Source organism: Phyllostomus hastatus, unplaced genomic scaffold (genome assembly GCF_019186645.2).
Source record: "Phyllostomus hastatus isolate PE091 unplaced genomic scaffold, TTU_PhHast_1.1 phas_contig_17, whole genome shotgun sequence".
In the NCBI taxonomy this organism is placed as follows: Eukaryota; Metazoa; Chordata; class Mammalia; order Chiroptera; family Phyllostomidae; genus Phyllostomus; species Phyllostomus hastatus.
The window spans coordinates 10,824,106-10,837,114 of NW_025333664.1; the positions used below are offsets into that span (position 1 = coordinate 10,824,106).

Below are 13,009 nucleotides of genomic sequence, written 5' to 3' on the forward strand. Positions count from 1 at the left end.
CAGCTGTGTGAGTATTTCAGTCCGAACAGAGCAGAGCAGCATGCAAGGTGGGGAGGGAAGGCGAGTGAGCTTGGAGAGGTAAGTAGGCCCTTGCTGGGTTGCACTGAGTTCAGATCTTGCCTATTTCACTGAATAAATGAAAGAACAAATTCATGAACAAATGGTTGTTGAGAGTTCCACACTCTCTGTTCCGAAGGGACCAATTGGTTCCAATGTTTGTGTGCACGGTGGAATCCCCTAGGTGCGGTTGCCCCTCGGCCCTCTGCCTGGATGGGGGAGGCCTTATTTAGCCTGGCCTGGCTCCGCCGAGCTTTCCTTGGGAATGGCTATATATAGGGGAAGACGGCAGGCCAGTTGCCACTGTCCATCTGCCTTCCTTGGTGTCCAGCCCCCTTTCACTGGCCCCAGGCTCTGCACTCGGTTGTCTCAGTGCTCTTTCTGCTTGACTGTGAGCGTTGCCTACCCCCCAACACCCAGCCTGGACCCTGTGGACCCTCCGGCAGGGCGCCCTTTGGCCTGGCTCCACCCACCCCTTCACTCCCCCGATGGCCAACTGAGAACCTCCAGACTTCCTCACTGAGCTCCTGCGAGGGGCTGTCTACTCCATCACCTACTTAGAGAAACTCCTCCCGGTCCCCTCCTGGCCCCAGAATCCTTTCCCTGGAGAAGGTAAACTCGAGAGAAGAGTCTACATTCAATGTTGATTCCTCCTTCGAGTGCACACCCTGTTTCCTGGAGCCCTGCACACCTTTCTCCTCTGGATGATTCCCACGAGGACTGTCTGCACCAACTTCCCCTCCGTCAGGATTAATAACAATCACCACCATGACTATAGACCTTCATGATTTACAAAGCTCTCCAATAAAAAGAGATAATAATAGTTGCCACCTCACAGGATGAGGACTGGAGGACAGCGCGTGGTTAAAATGCTTCGCACAGTGTGTGGGACGTTGTAGAGGTTTAGTGACTGTGGCTGTCACTTTCCCCTCCTCCTGTCCACTGCCCTGACCGAGGTTCGGAGACAGAACACTCCGCTTGTCAAGCACCAAGCCTATGTAACTGGCACGAGCTAGGGGATTAGGACTTGGGCTCTCATCTGCCATGGTCTCTCTGTGAAGGACCGTCCCCATCTCACGGATAAGGAAACTGAAGCTCAGAGCAGCATTGCCACCTGTCCAAGGTTACACGTGGACCCTGGGTTTCAGACTTCAAGGGTGTGTTCTCCTTAGTCCGCCAGGTACCCTCACTTTCCTCCATTCCGGTTGTCCTTGCCCATCTCGGAGCTGGGGTGCTTCTTGAGGGGAGGTCGCTAAGGCAGTAGAGCAGGGCGGGTTCTCCTCACAAGAATCTAGGACGTCAAGGCCTGCCACCTGCTCCGAGTCTTGAATTTCTCTGCAAGGGCCCTTGGCTAAATTAGGTAATGGGCTAGGACGCTGGGCGGGAGGGGGGCTCGCTGACCCCAGGATCTGATTGGCCAGAGTGTCCAGTCCTGGGGAGTAGGGAGGTGGGGGCAGAGAGTGCCCCTACAAATCTCAGGGGCTGGGACAGGCCAGAACATCTTCGGGTGGTGTGGTGCAGAGGAGGCGGCCGCCGCAGAGGAGCCCCTGTGACTAGCAACCATGGTAAGGACAAGAAGGGGCTTCCTCCCTGTGCTCACTGGAACACTTCTGGGCCTCTCTGGGGCCCGGTCTGGGTGCTCTGTGGGGCAGTAACTTGGACGTTTGAGGATGGAACGTGATGGTGCCTGACACCCAGGAGGAATCCTGGGAAGGAAGCCTTGGGCTCCACTTAGAGGGGCAGGGCTGGGATGTTCAGGCATTGATCCTGAAGGCGTGCAGACCCTTAGAGAGTTCCAGCAACAGTGGTCAGAGGACTGTGAGGGGGAGGCTCTCAGCGTGTGCCCACCTTAGCGTATAAAGACGGGGATCCTGAGGGCTAGAGGGGGTCACCAGCAAACCGGCTGGAAGCCTGGCCAACCCTTCCCAGGGCCAGTGAGGGAAGAAAGGCTCCTCTGGAAGACGAAAGGCCTGCAGGGCCTCGAGCCAGCTCAGGTGCAGGACCCCAAGAGCTCCGAAGGGGACAAGAAGGGACAGAAGATGCCAGACCAGAGTTAGAGAGACGTCAGCCTCCCAGACGGGGCTTCTGCTTTGGGACTCTCCCCTTCCTCTGAGATCCCCCTCCCCACCACACTTCAAGGGGTAACTAAACCCTGGAGGCCAGCTGTCGTTGCCCTTGCCAGACTAAAATTAGCCTGCCCTCCTGGCATGGGCAAGGAGGAGAGAAGGAGGGTGGGGGGCAAGGAGGAGGGCCAGCAGCCAGCAAGCTAAGGAACTCCTTGGACACCTCAGCCCTTCCTCACCACCAGCTACAGCCCCAAGCCCCCTGCCCAGATACCTGGGCTTAGATATGACCAGAAATCCCCACAGAAATCTTATTTTCACTCCCACAAGGCCCCCGTCACGTTCTGCCTGGCGTGAGTGGCATTTACTCCAGTGGCTGCATCCTCTGCAAGTTCATGGAGGGGAAGGATGACCTGTCTGACTCTGGGGCGGTGTGGGGGGGGGGGGCGTGTCCCAGCACCTAGTCTATGGCCTGACACTTAGTAGGTGCTCAATAATGTGGTGTCACATTATTTATTTGGGAACATTTTTATTGAGCACCTGTGAAAATACGAGGTGCTGCTAGGAGCTGGGGAAAACGGGACAACCATGCCAGAATGGTGTCCACTGGGCAAATTCCTTTCATTTCATCTTATCTCTGAAAACCTGCAGAGGAGGGGCATGAGGAGACATTAAACGGTTTGCCCAAGGTACTGGGGGTTTCCTGATTTGACCCCTGATTGACAAGTGAGGAGGCCTTCCTTGGGCATCATCTGTTTCGCCCCTAGCTCTCCAAATCTGGGGTTGGGGGCCGTGGGGGCAGGCAGAAGCGGTGGCCGGTTTGGAGTTGTTCTCCCCGAGGACCAAGGGGCACTACAGAGGTGGGGGGAGCAAGGTTAAGGCGACACAGGGCCCCTGGGCTGCCCCTTCTGCCCTCTGACTCTGTGTCTTCTGCAGACGGACCAGCAGGCAGAGGCCCGGTCCTACCTCAGCGAGGAGATGATCGCTGGTGAGCCGTAGCGCGCAGGCTGGCTGCTGGGCGGTGTGTGCTGGGGATGCTTGGTGCCCGCGGAGCGTGGGAAAGAAGTCGATGTGAGGCTGACAGTCCAGCCAGGCTCACCTCAGCTCTCTGCCTTCCTTCCCCTCGCAGAGTTCAAGGCAGCCTTCGACATGTTTGACGCTGATGGTGGCGGGGACATCAGCGTCAAGGAGCTGGGCACGGTGATGAGGATGCTGGGCCAGACACCCACCAAAGAGGAACTGGACGCCATCATCGAGGAGGTGGACGAAGACGGTGAGCGGGTCGCCCTCCGAGGCAGAGCTCGCGGGTGGTGGGGAGAGGCGAGTGCCCAGGCACCCGAGACCCAGCCTCGCTCACCGCCGGCCCCCCGCAGGCAGCGGCACCATCGACTTCGAGGAGTTCTTGGTCATGATGGTGCGCCAGATGAAAGAGGACGCGAAGGGGAAGAGCGAGGAGGAGCTGGCCGAGTGTTTCCGCATCTTCGACAGGTGCGTTGGGGGCCTGGGAGCCGCGGCAGGACTGCAGAGTCCGAGCCTGGCCAGCAGGGCACAAAGGCCCTCGGGGTGAGGGGCCAGGAGGGGGCGTCAAGCGCGGCGAGCCCCCACCCGCCCTGAGCCCGGCTGTCCCGCCGCCCCGAAGGAACGCAGACGGCTACATCGACGCGGAGGAGCTGGCTGAGATCTTCAGGGCCTCTGGGGAGCACGTGACAGACGAGGAGATCGAGTCTCTGATGAAAGACGGGGACAAGAACAACGACGGCCGCATTGACTTCGACGGTGAGGGCTGCGGGAGCGCGGGGCGCGGGGCGTAGAGCCGCGCGGGGGCGCGCGGGGCGGGGCACCAGTGCAGCTGCGCCCCAAGCGGGCGCCCAGCCTTGGGGCGGAGCTGGGCGCCGCCTGACCCAGTTCCTCCCGCGGGCTGGCAAGGAGCCCCCCGCGGTTTTGTGCAATTTATCACTAACCGCGCAGGCACGCCCTCGGTGTGGCCAGATCCCTGGCCAGGCCTCACTCGTCCCCGACACTGCGCCCCGGCGCAGGGCTCCGCGTCCCGAGGGGACCCCTGACCGCCTGTTCCTCTTTTTCCCGCAGAATTCCTGAAGATGATGGAGGGTGTGCAGTAAGAAGTCCGCCCGAGCCTCCATTGAGACCGCGCGGCCCTCGGGCGTGGGGGCTCCGCCCCGCCCAGTGTCATTCCCCGCCCGGGAGGGAAGCTCGGCCCTTTCTGGGATGCCCTTCTAGAAGGAATAAAAGCAAACGTTGCAAAGCGCTTGGACTGAGTGAGGGGAGAATCCAGGAGCGGGTGTCCGAGGAGCTGGGCCGCCATGCAGGGCGCCATCTCGGCTGGCGCCACCGGAGCGCCCTCCGAGCGCCCTCCGGCTCCGAGAGGCGACTCCAGCTGCGGGCTGTGGGCGGTCGCAGGAGCCGAGCGTAGGGCCGCGCTGGACGCGCTCCGCAAGTTCTCGCCCGGCGCCCGCAGCTGGCGCTGGGCGTGTGCCGCTCAGCGGACAGGCCGCCGCGGCGCCTGGCGCTGCTGGAGGGAGGCCACAGGGGTCTATTTGAGTCAGAACAAGCCGGCGGCCCGCGGAGGGTGCTGGGGACCTGGGGTAAAGCGAAGCGGCAGCAGGAGGCTGGACCTGGGGGAGGGAGGTGAAGCTTTCTTTCCGCACCGTCCCTGCCTCCTGGAGCCTTTGGGTCTCGGGCTCAGGCTAGCGGGTTGAGGATGGGGGAGCGGGTGCCCATCCATCCCAGGCGGTAGCATTCCCCCTTGATCTTTTCCACTTCCTCTGCTCTGAGCGGCTTATAGGTCTCCCGCAGGCGACGGTAGGGGGACACTCAGCCAGGAGGCAGGTTGCGACCTCATCATCTCCACCCTGGGTCCCTGCCTCTGCCTGGTCTCCCTGGCTTCAGCCCCTTCCAAAGCCATCGGCATGATCTAGCTGAAATGAAACCCGACCTGGCCAACCCCCTTCTGAAAGTCTTTCAAGGCTCCCCGTGGCTTCAAGAATCAAATCCATTTTCCTATCCCTCCCCTCTGGCACTCCATCCACACTGGGCAATCTGTCATTCCCGCTGTGAGCAGTGCGGATGCGCATTCGAGCCCCTGGGCCTTTGCACATGTTGTTCTCCCTCCTTGGAATGCCTTTCCTCCTCTAGTAAGCCTGGCAAATTCTTGAACCAGCTCAGATACCATCTCCAAGATACCAAGACCCAGGGCAGATACCATCGGCTCCTCCCAGAAACCTGCCGTCACTGGCTGCAGGCTGGCTTTGTACCCTACCCAGTTACAGCAGGCCAGGGCAAAGCTAATTAAGGACAGGGGTTGTTTGGCCTCAGTCTGGCTGGGTTTGATTCCTCACTCCCCGGGACACAGGAAACCACTCTGTGCTTCAGTTTCCTAATCTGTAAAATGTAAAATCTGATCATGGTGGTACTTATTGCACAGGGTTGGGAGAAGGAGTTCAGGTGTGGTGAGTACTTAAAAGAGAACCTGACACATAATCTCAGTGTTTAATATATGCCATTATAAATGTCATTATTATCATTCCGAAGCTCTGAACTCCGCTGTTATTCATGGCTGCGGCCCTCCCTCCCCCACTCCTGTTCGTGTTTCCAGGTTTTTATTTCCATTCTGGATCAGTGCGGGGGGTTAGCAATCGGGCATTATTTCCTCTGGCCACACAGCCCCGGAGGCACACAAGCTGATGATGTCTATTTTATAGGCGAGGAGACTGAGGCCTGGGGAGGTGCAGTACACAGCACACAGCGAATAGCCTAGGTGACCTTGCTCTGTGGTGGATCGGGAGCAAGGCCCTTACTTGTTGACAGTTCTACCTGGGTGTCCTGCCCCGAACAGACAAGTTCCCCTACTCCTCCATCTTGCTCTCCCAGGTGCCTTGTCTTCGGGATGGTCCCCTGAGGGAGGGGGCCTGGGCCAGGAATCCTGGAGCCCGCATCCCACCTCTAATTTACTAGCTGTGCTCTGCTGCTTTCTATCTCCTTATCACTTCATCCCTCCTCTCCATTCCATGCCCGCTCCGAGTTACACATCGGCCGCCGCCACTGCATACCAGGCTGTTGAGAACAGCAGTTAACCACCTCCCTGCCCTTTACTGTCCAGACAACAGCCAGAGGGATCTTTCTAAAAAACCAAGTCTGATTGGGTCACTGTGCTGTTCAAGGCTTCATTAGCCCCCAGTTGCTCTCAAGATAAAGCCCAAGCATTTTAATACGGCTTTACTAGCCCCTGGTGACCTGACCTCATGCCGCTTCCCCAGTCTTCATTCCTCCCCTCCTGCCCCCACCCCCCCACCGAACTTCTTGCTTTCCAAGGAGTGTGCTTTCTTATTCCAGCCGCATGGTCCAATCCTTCTTCAGAAAGCTCTCCTTGACCCTCCCAGTCCTTGTTAGGTGCCCCACCTCTCAGCTGTCAGAGCAACACGTGAGTCTGGCACCCCACATTTGCTGAGTGCTTACTGTGTGCCAAGCTCAGCTCCCTTACCTCCCGTTTTACGAAGAGGTTGCGTCTGAATGCCCGAGTGCACACAAAGGAGCATGGGGGTGGCGTGGGGATTCTAACACAGTTCTTCTGCCTGCCTGGTCCGCACTCTTCCCCATCGCTCCGTGTGACACTCCCTCTACCTGTCCATACGTCTGTCTCCGCTTTGACCTTCAACCTCTTGGAGCACGGGACTGTGCCTTTTCCCTGCTTTACCCCCAAGCACAGGGCCTTCACCCTGTAGTCCCTCAATCACTGTAACAGGCGAATGGGAATAATAATCATGATACCTTTGAAAAAAGATCACGAGTAGGATTTTTTATTTGTCACCATTAAACTCTCAGCCCTAAACAGCTTCTTGAACTGGGGGCTTGTGTCTATCCACTCGATTTGCCATGAGGCTCCATGAGTTTTTCTAATTCAAACCTGGGCTTCTTCAGCATTTTGGCTTTTCTAACAAAGACCTCATGGAGTGGATAGATTGGCGAGCCTTTTCTGTGTCTTTTCCAATGGTATCGGAATCGATTTACTGATCACTTCTTGCAAGTCATTTGTCTGCGCTCTCAGGTTGCGATTTCCATCCTCTTCCTCTGCATTTGGCGGACCCACCGGTACTGAGCATAAGAGGTCTTCCGAATCTGGTTGTTGCACTCTCAGTAAAACCAGCACAGCACAGACAAAGCAAATAACCGTCTGTGGTCTTGACATCCACATGAGCTTCGATCATGGTCTGCCCCTTTTTTGACCATGGAGCACTTTTTGACACAGGTAAGATCCATGCCGTGGAAATTAGGCAGTTTTTTTGTCCTGGCTGGTGTGGCTTAGTGGACTGAGCACCCACCTGCAAAACAGAAGGTTGCCAGTTTGATTCCCAGTCAGAGCACACACCTGGGTTGTGGGCCAGGTCCCCAGTATGGGGCAAACGAGAGGCAACCACACATTGATGTTTCTCTCCATCTCTTTCTCCTTCCCTCTCTAAAAATAAAAATAAAAAATCTTAAAAAAAACACACTAGAAATGAAGAATCTCAGGCCCTACCCCAAACCAACTAAAGCAAAACTTACATTTGAACAAGAACTTAAGTGGATTTATAAGCACTTTAGATTGAGAAGCAAAGCTCCAAAGAGAGAGCTAAGGGCACAATCTGAGAGATAAAGAAGCTGAACAAGGACACCCAAGTTCCACCCGATCTGACATCTTCAGGTCTCACATGTGGCTGCTAGGTGGGGTGCAGGGCAGGAAAGGAGGCTGGGATAGCAGGAGTAAGAAAAAGGGTGGGTGAGAACTTCCCCAGTAAGCCACTTGGTGTTTTTCTCTCTCTGCCCAAGGTCTGCACAACCAGCTGCAGGCAGGGCAAACCCCAGGGTGGGTGGAGGCTGAGACCTGGGTGGTGTCGCAGTGCACCTGGGTGCGGTTTGTCCAGCTTGGAGATCTTCCTGCAGGAGCTGGGCTGGGCCCATCACCTCAGCCTGCTCTTCCCTCTGCTGGGCCCCAGCTGGTCAGCACAGGGGTTTCCTCCCAGGGGAAAAATGGTCCGTGGGGCTGTGGGCCTGAGTCACTGGGTACAGCAGCTGGAGGAAGTGCTGGAGGTGAAATGTGCCCCCCTTGGAGCATGGGGCCATCTGTGGGGGACCTGGGGCAAGGGGCCCATTGAGAGCTCGGTCTGGAGGGAAGGGATTTTTCCTGGCTGTCTCTCCAGACCCTGGGCCTGCTGCAGGACGACCCTTGCCTTTCCCTTTTGCAGGGCCAGAGCACCTACTGTCAGAAGGTAGGTGGCAGGTCCTCTGCACCCCACCCCCCAGACTATGGTCTGGTTTAGCCTCCTTGGCAACACTGTGGGGCAGCTCCAATAGCTGCTAGCATTCCTGGAGCAGGTCACTATTCCAAAGAAATAAGCAAAGAAATAGAAATGTGACACCCATCTTACAGATGTGAGACAGATGTAGAGTCATAAAATAAGGCCACAAGGGACCAAATCCTAGTCACTCCACTGCTTGGCCCTACGGGCTGGACATTTTGAAGGACACGTGTTTCTCCCGGGAGAGAGAAGCCCAGATCCTAGGACCCTGACCCCGCCCCGCCCCACCTGGGTACTTCCAACTCCAGGGTAAGTACAAGACAGCAACATGTAGGGGGGAAAAAAAAAGAAAAAACAACAACACATCAATATATATTTATTTAATATATTCATCACAGGAGTTCAACCAGAGACTTAATTTAAAAAACAGAAATAAAACAAACAGGACACCACAACTGAAGATACAGAGTCATATACAGAAATCAAGGCAAGGACAGACCATCTACGGGAAAAATAGAAAATAAAAGACAGCACCAGGAGAGGGCGGGACAGCCGGGGTCAGGGCTCTTCTTGGCTGGAGACCTGCTTCGCGTAGGTTTCTTGCACGTACTTCTTAAAGGCTGGATGAGAACAGGGAGGTCTTGGTGAGTGATGGGGACAGGAGTTGGGGGGGCAAGAGGGCAGCAGGGATGCAAAGGTGGGCAGAATTTGGGGGCAGTTCTCAGAACAACAGGTTCTCCCTCTGCTGCCCAGCCCGTGAGTCCCCTGCCTCCCACGAGACTGGCGAGGGGCCTGGCTTTGAGCAAGTCATTTGCACAAAGCTCTGCCTTCTCTACTTAAAAAGCCCCTCAACCCACAGGGTCAACTTTCTGCTTTTACATCCAACAGGCAAACCAAGAACACCAAAGCAGAGAGGTAGGATTGGCTTCCTTGCCCCTTAGGACACATTCCCAAGTCATGGAGATCCTTTTGCTTGCGGGAGCCTTGGGAGGTTGGGGAGGGATCACCTGGTGCCGGAGGAGGAAGGAGGAAGGGCTCACCCGTGGGGTTTTTCCAGAGCTCGGCAGCGTGTGTGTTCAAGGGGCTCTCGATGTTGGGTTCTGTGGGCGAAGAGAACAAGAGCGGTCAGTGGGGTGGGCGAGGCTGCCTGGAGGAGTCCTGATAGGCTCCCAGGCTGCGGGGGGGGGGGGGGGGCGGGGCTAGCCTCAGAAGTCACCTCCTAACAGGCTCTGGATGGACAGCAGGATGGTCCTGACGTCATACAGCGCGGACCACTTGTCCTTCAGGATGTCCAGGCAGATGTTGCCCTGGGTGTCCACGTTGGGGTGGTAGCAGGGCGTGAGGAACTTCACTGTTGGCGCGTTGTAGGGGTAGCCACTGGGGAACTCCAGGGAGAGCTTGTACCTCAGGTCTTCGTACACCTGGCGCGGGGAAACAGAGGCTCACATCCCAGCCCAAGCCGCACGCGAGGGGCTTGCTAGGACCTCTGAGTTTCTCTGGGACCTGACAGAAGGCAGTCTTATACTGGTTCCGGTGCTTTCTCTCATACCTGGTGGGGACACCAGGGACCCTTTGGTCTGAGGGTTGTAAAGTGGCACCCGAGGGTCACCAGGCCGTGCTTTCTAGTCTAATCAGACTATTAGTTGCTAACACGTACAAGTTAGGAGATTTGGGGCACAGATCTGGAGTTCTGACTTCTCTTAAACCCGGGAGTGTAGCAGCAGAGAGCCACCCTCTTGCGACTTGTGCCCTCTCCTCCGCCAAAGTTCTTGCTTGCCCACCATTCCTTTCCTTGCTCTCTGGCCTCTGAGGAACCTAAGATGGAGAGACCCGCTTTAAACCCCCCTTCTCAGTATACAGGAGGGGAGACCGGGGCCCCAGGCCCAGAGCACAGGGGTGTCCTGTTCGCCTAAAGGCTGGAAGCAGAGCTGGTGGCACTTGCATTTTCACTTCCCACCTCTCCCCAGACTCCGCAAAATCACAGCCGCCCAGCCCAGCCCTACACTTACTGTGCCAGCTGCGCCGTGGATGGTCCCCACCCACTTGAAAAGGTTGTCCGATTCAGGGAAGGCAGAAATTCCTTTGTCGCCAGACATCTGGGGAGGAAACACAGCACTTGCTGGGCTGCAGAGAGCACTCCTGGGAACAATGGCTGAACCCTCACCCCTTAGTCCCATCACATTCTGACCCAAGACACAGCGGTCAGGGCAAATCGGTCAGGGCAAATCGGTGGGCTTTTCTAAGGAAGCGGTTAGACTCTGGGGCCTGAACACGTCCTTCTGGGGAGGAGGTCTGGGATTATGAAGGTTCAGCGCCGGGCTAGGGAGGGAGGGATTATGCAGTGACTGTCTTGGTTGCTGGGAATTCAATTCAAAGTGCTCCTGAGTGCCCGTTCCACACGGAGCCCAGAGACTACTCACAGACCACGGAGATATACAATATGGGCACTGCAGGACTTGGACGGAATACTCAGGGATAACGTAGGAAAGACCATCTAGGACGCACGCATCCCAAGGAGCGACAGGACTAGAGATACTGAGAGTGGAGAGGCGGGCACGGCTAAAGCTGGGGGCAGGAAAATAGGGCCTGGGGAAGGCCTTCCACGGCTTCTGGGAGCTGTACTTTAGAGGGGACTTCATTGCGGGGAGACCGGATGAGGAGCGCAGGCGGCTGGAAGAAAGGCGTGGGTGGGCATATGAACTTCTTCCCGGGAGAGCGCAAACCGGACTCAGCTTTTCCCCCCTGTGTCTGAGCAAAGAGCCCGCTGTGCGGCGGGGGGCTGCTGGTGAGTGTGCGCACAAGCGCGAGGGTGGACCCACTGGCCGGGGACCGGGCAGGTAGTCACTCACCATGAGCGTCATCAGCTCCTGCTGTAACCTGCAAAGAAGGCGATCGGAGTCACCTGGGAGTCTGGATGGGCCACGACTTCGGATGGTCCCATCTCCTCCCACCCGGGTCTTTGTGAAGGAGCTGTCACGGAGGCTCACCCCTACCCTGAGAGGAGACTGGGCCTGGGGGCACACTCCCGTTCCCACCCGAGGGTCCCAGGGAGTCCTCAATCTCCCTGCTTCCAGGCTCTCTCAGCACGATGCTAGCGTGTTCCTAACCCCCGCCGCTCCTCTGGCGTCTCTCCCCGTGCCAAATCACAAAATTGTTCTTCGCCGTCCCCACAAAGCCGCCGAGGGTCCCCGGGACATCTTCATAGTGGCTCGTTTGCGGAGTATTCTGGCAGCATTCCTACACCTTCTGTCCTCCTTCGGGAGGGTCTCTAGGAGCAGCCCGAGCTCCTAGAGTGTCTGTCCCTCCCGTAGCTCAGCCGGTCCGAGGGGGTCCCGGAAGTCTTTGCTCTCGGGCCCACTGCCCAGGACGTGCCACACCCGGCTTTAGCCCAACAACACTCACCTCTTGCCCACGGGACCCCGGGCGGCGCCCCCGCTGGGCTCGGCTCCTTTCCGAGCAGCGGCGACGCTGGCGGCGGCTGGGTCGCGGTTCTGGGAGGCCATGCGGGCAGCGTTGGCAGGGACGGGCAGAACACCTGTGAGAGGACACCGCTGCAACTGCAGGGCTGCGGCGCAGTCCGCTTGCATTTGAATTGCGACTCTCTGGGCGTGTTGGCCAATCCGTGGCTCGCTTGGGTTTGATCCAGCCAATGGGCAGCGCTGGAAGGCTGTCACGGTGCAACCGCTAGACTCACGCACTAGCGCGGCGGGAATCCGTTTCTGAGGGGCGATTGGCTGCAGGGGCTGCCATTAAAACGAGTCTGCAGTGGATTGGTGGCGTTTGGAACAGGACGACCATTAAAGGGCTAAGAAAACGCCCACGTGGAGTGAGTTCCTTTAGGTCCAAGGCCTGGCTACCCGCGGCAGCGTCCAGCAGGCCCAACCAGGACCCTCCTCTCGGCGAAACGGAGGGTGTTTACTCTTGCCCTGCCGCGCCAACCCCTGCCTCTCCCCGTTGTAGTAATGCCCGGGGCTCATCGCGAGGGCAAAAACTTGAGGCTGATGGCAGTCTAGCAGTGGACTCTCTATTACAAAGAGGTTCATATACGGCCTTAGCTCTAAATACTTGTGTTTTAACCTATAAAAATGACGGTAATAAAAGCCGCTGTATTTTTCTTCTAGTCTTTCATCAACCCACCGTCGTGTCACCCATCACATCCTGCTACTTCCACACCTTAGTTGGGTGAAGAAGAAGTAGAGGGACATGTCCGGACCAGTGTGGCTGGTTGGGCGTTTGCAGGCAAAGCTAAAGGTCACGATTTCCGCTCATATGCCTGAGTTGCTGGTTCCATCTGGCCAGGGAGTACCCGGAGGCAACCAATCGAGAAGCAAACCAACGGGATGTTTCTCTCGCACGTTCTCTCCCTCTCTTTTCCCCTCCCTTCCCTTATATCTAAAAATAAATTAAAATCTTAAAAAAAAAAAGAAAGAAAGAGGGATGGCGGCCTGCAAGGTGTTCCCAGCTTCACCTCATAAAGCAAGACGCATGTGCTGGGGGATTGGAGGGGGCAACTGGTCCCTTTTCCCTCTACCCACTTCTTCTAGGCCCTTGACTAAGGCCCTGCCTCACGAGGCAGAACACACAGCAGGCTCCCCG

General features: G+C 57.1%; 2 protein-coding genes across 2 annotated transcripts; one reads left to right on the plus strand and one right to left on the minus strand.

Moving 5' to 3' along the window:
* The first annotated feature begins 1,484 nt into the window (after positions 1-1,484).
* On the plus strand, positions 1,485-4,386 carry TNNC2 (troponin C2, fast skeletal type). Its single transcript, XM_045833131.1, has 6 exons — positions 1,485-1,622; positions 3,057-3,108; positions 3,250-3,393; positions 3,494-3,608; positions 3,760-3,896; positions 4,209-4,386. Exons 1-6 carry the CDS (start codon positions 1,620-1,622, stop codon positions 4,238-4,240), a joined length of 483 nt encoding a protein of 160 aa, XP_045689087.1. The 5' UTR covers positions 1,485-1,619; the 3' UTR covers positions 4,241-4,386.
* Positions 4,387-8,772: 4,386 nt separating this feature from the next.
* UBE2C (ubiquitin conjugating enzyme E2 C) lies at positions 8,773-12,028 on the minus strand. The gene is made up of 6 exons (XM_045833312.1): positions 11,816-12,028; positions 11,263-11,290; positions 10,423-10,509; positions 9,630-9,834; positions 9,454-9,513; positions 8,773-9,033 (listed from the first exon to the last, which is right to left on the minus strand). Exons 1-6 carry the CDS (start codon positions 11,998-12,000, stop codon positions 8,972-8,974), a joined length of 627 nt encoding a protein of 208 aa, XP_045689268.1. The 5' UTR covers positions 12,001-12,028; the 3' UTR covers positions 8,773-8,971.
* Between the last annotated feature and the right edge of the window lie 981 nt (positions 12,029-13,009).

Coding starts and splice junctions, on each gene's coding strand:
- TNNC2 (XM_045833131.1), top strand. Junction 3,609..3,759: donor TGTTTCCGCATCTTCGACAG/GTGCGTTGGGGG, acceptor GCCGCCCCGAAG/GAACGCAGACGGCTACATCG. Junction 3,897..4,208: donor CGGCCGCATTGACTTCGACG/GTGAGGGCTGCG, acceptor TTTTTCCCGCAG/AATTCCTGAAGATGATGGAG.
- UBE2C (XM_045833312.1), bottom strand. CDS start 12,000: ATGCAAGCGGACTGCGCCGCAGCCCTGCAGTTGCAGCGGTGTCCTCTC. Junction 11,291..11,815: donor CGGGGTCCCGTGGGCAAGAG/GTGAGTGTTGTT, acceptor CCTTCTTTGCAG/GTTACAGCAGGAGCTGATGA. Junction 9,034..9,453: donor GCTCTGGAAAAACCCCACGG/GTGAGCCCTTCC, acceptor GTTCTCATCCAG/CCTTTAAGAAGTACGTGCAA.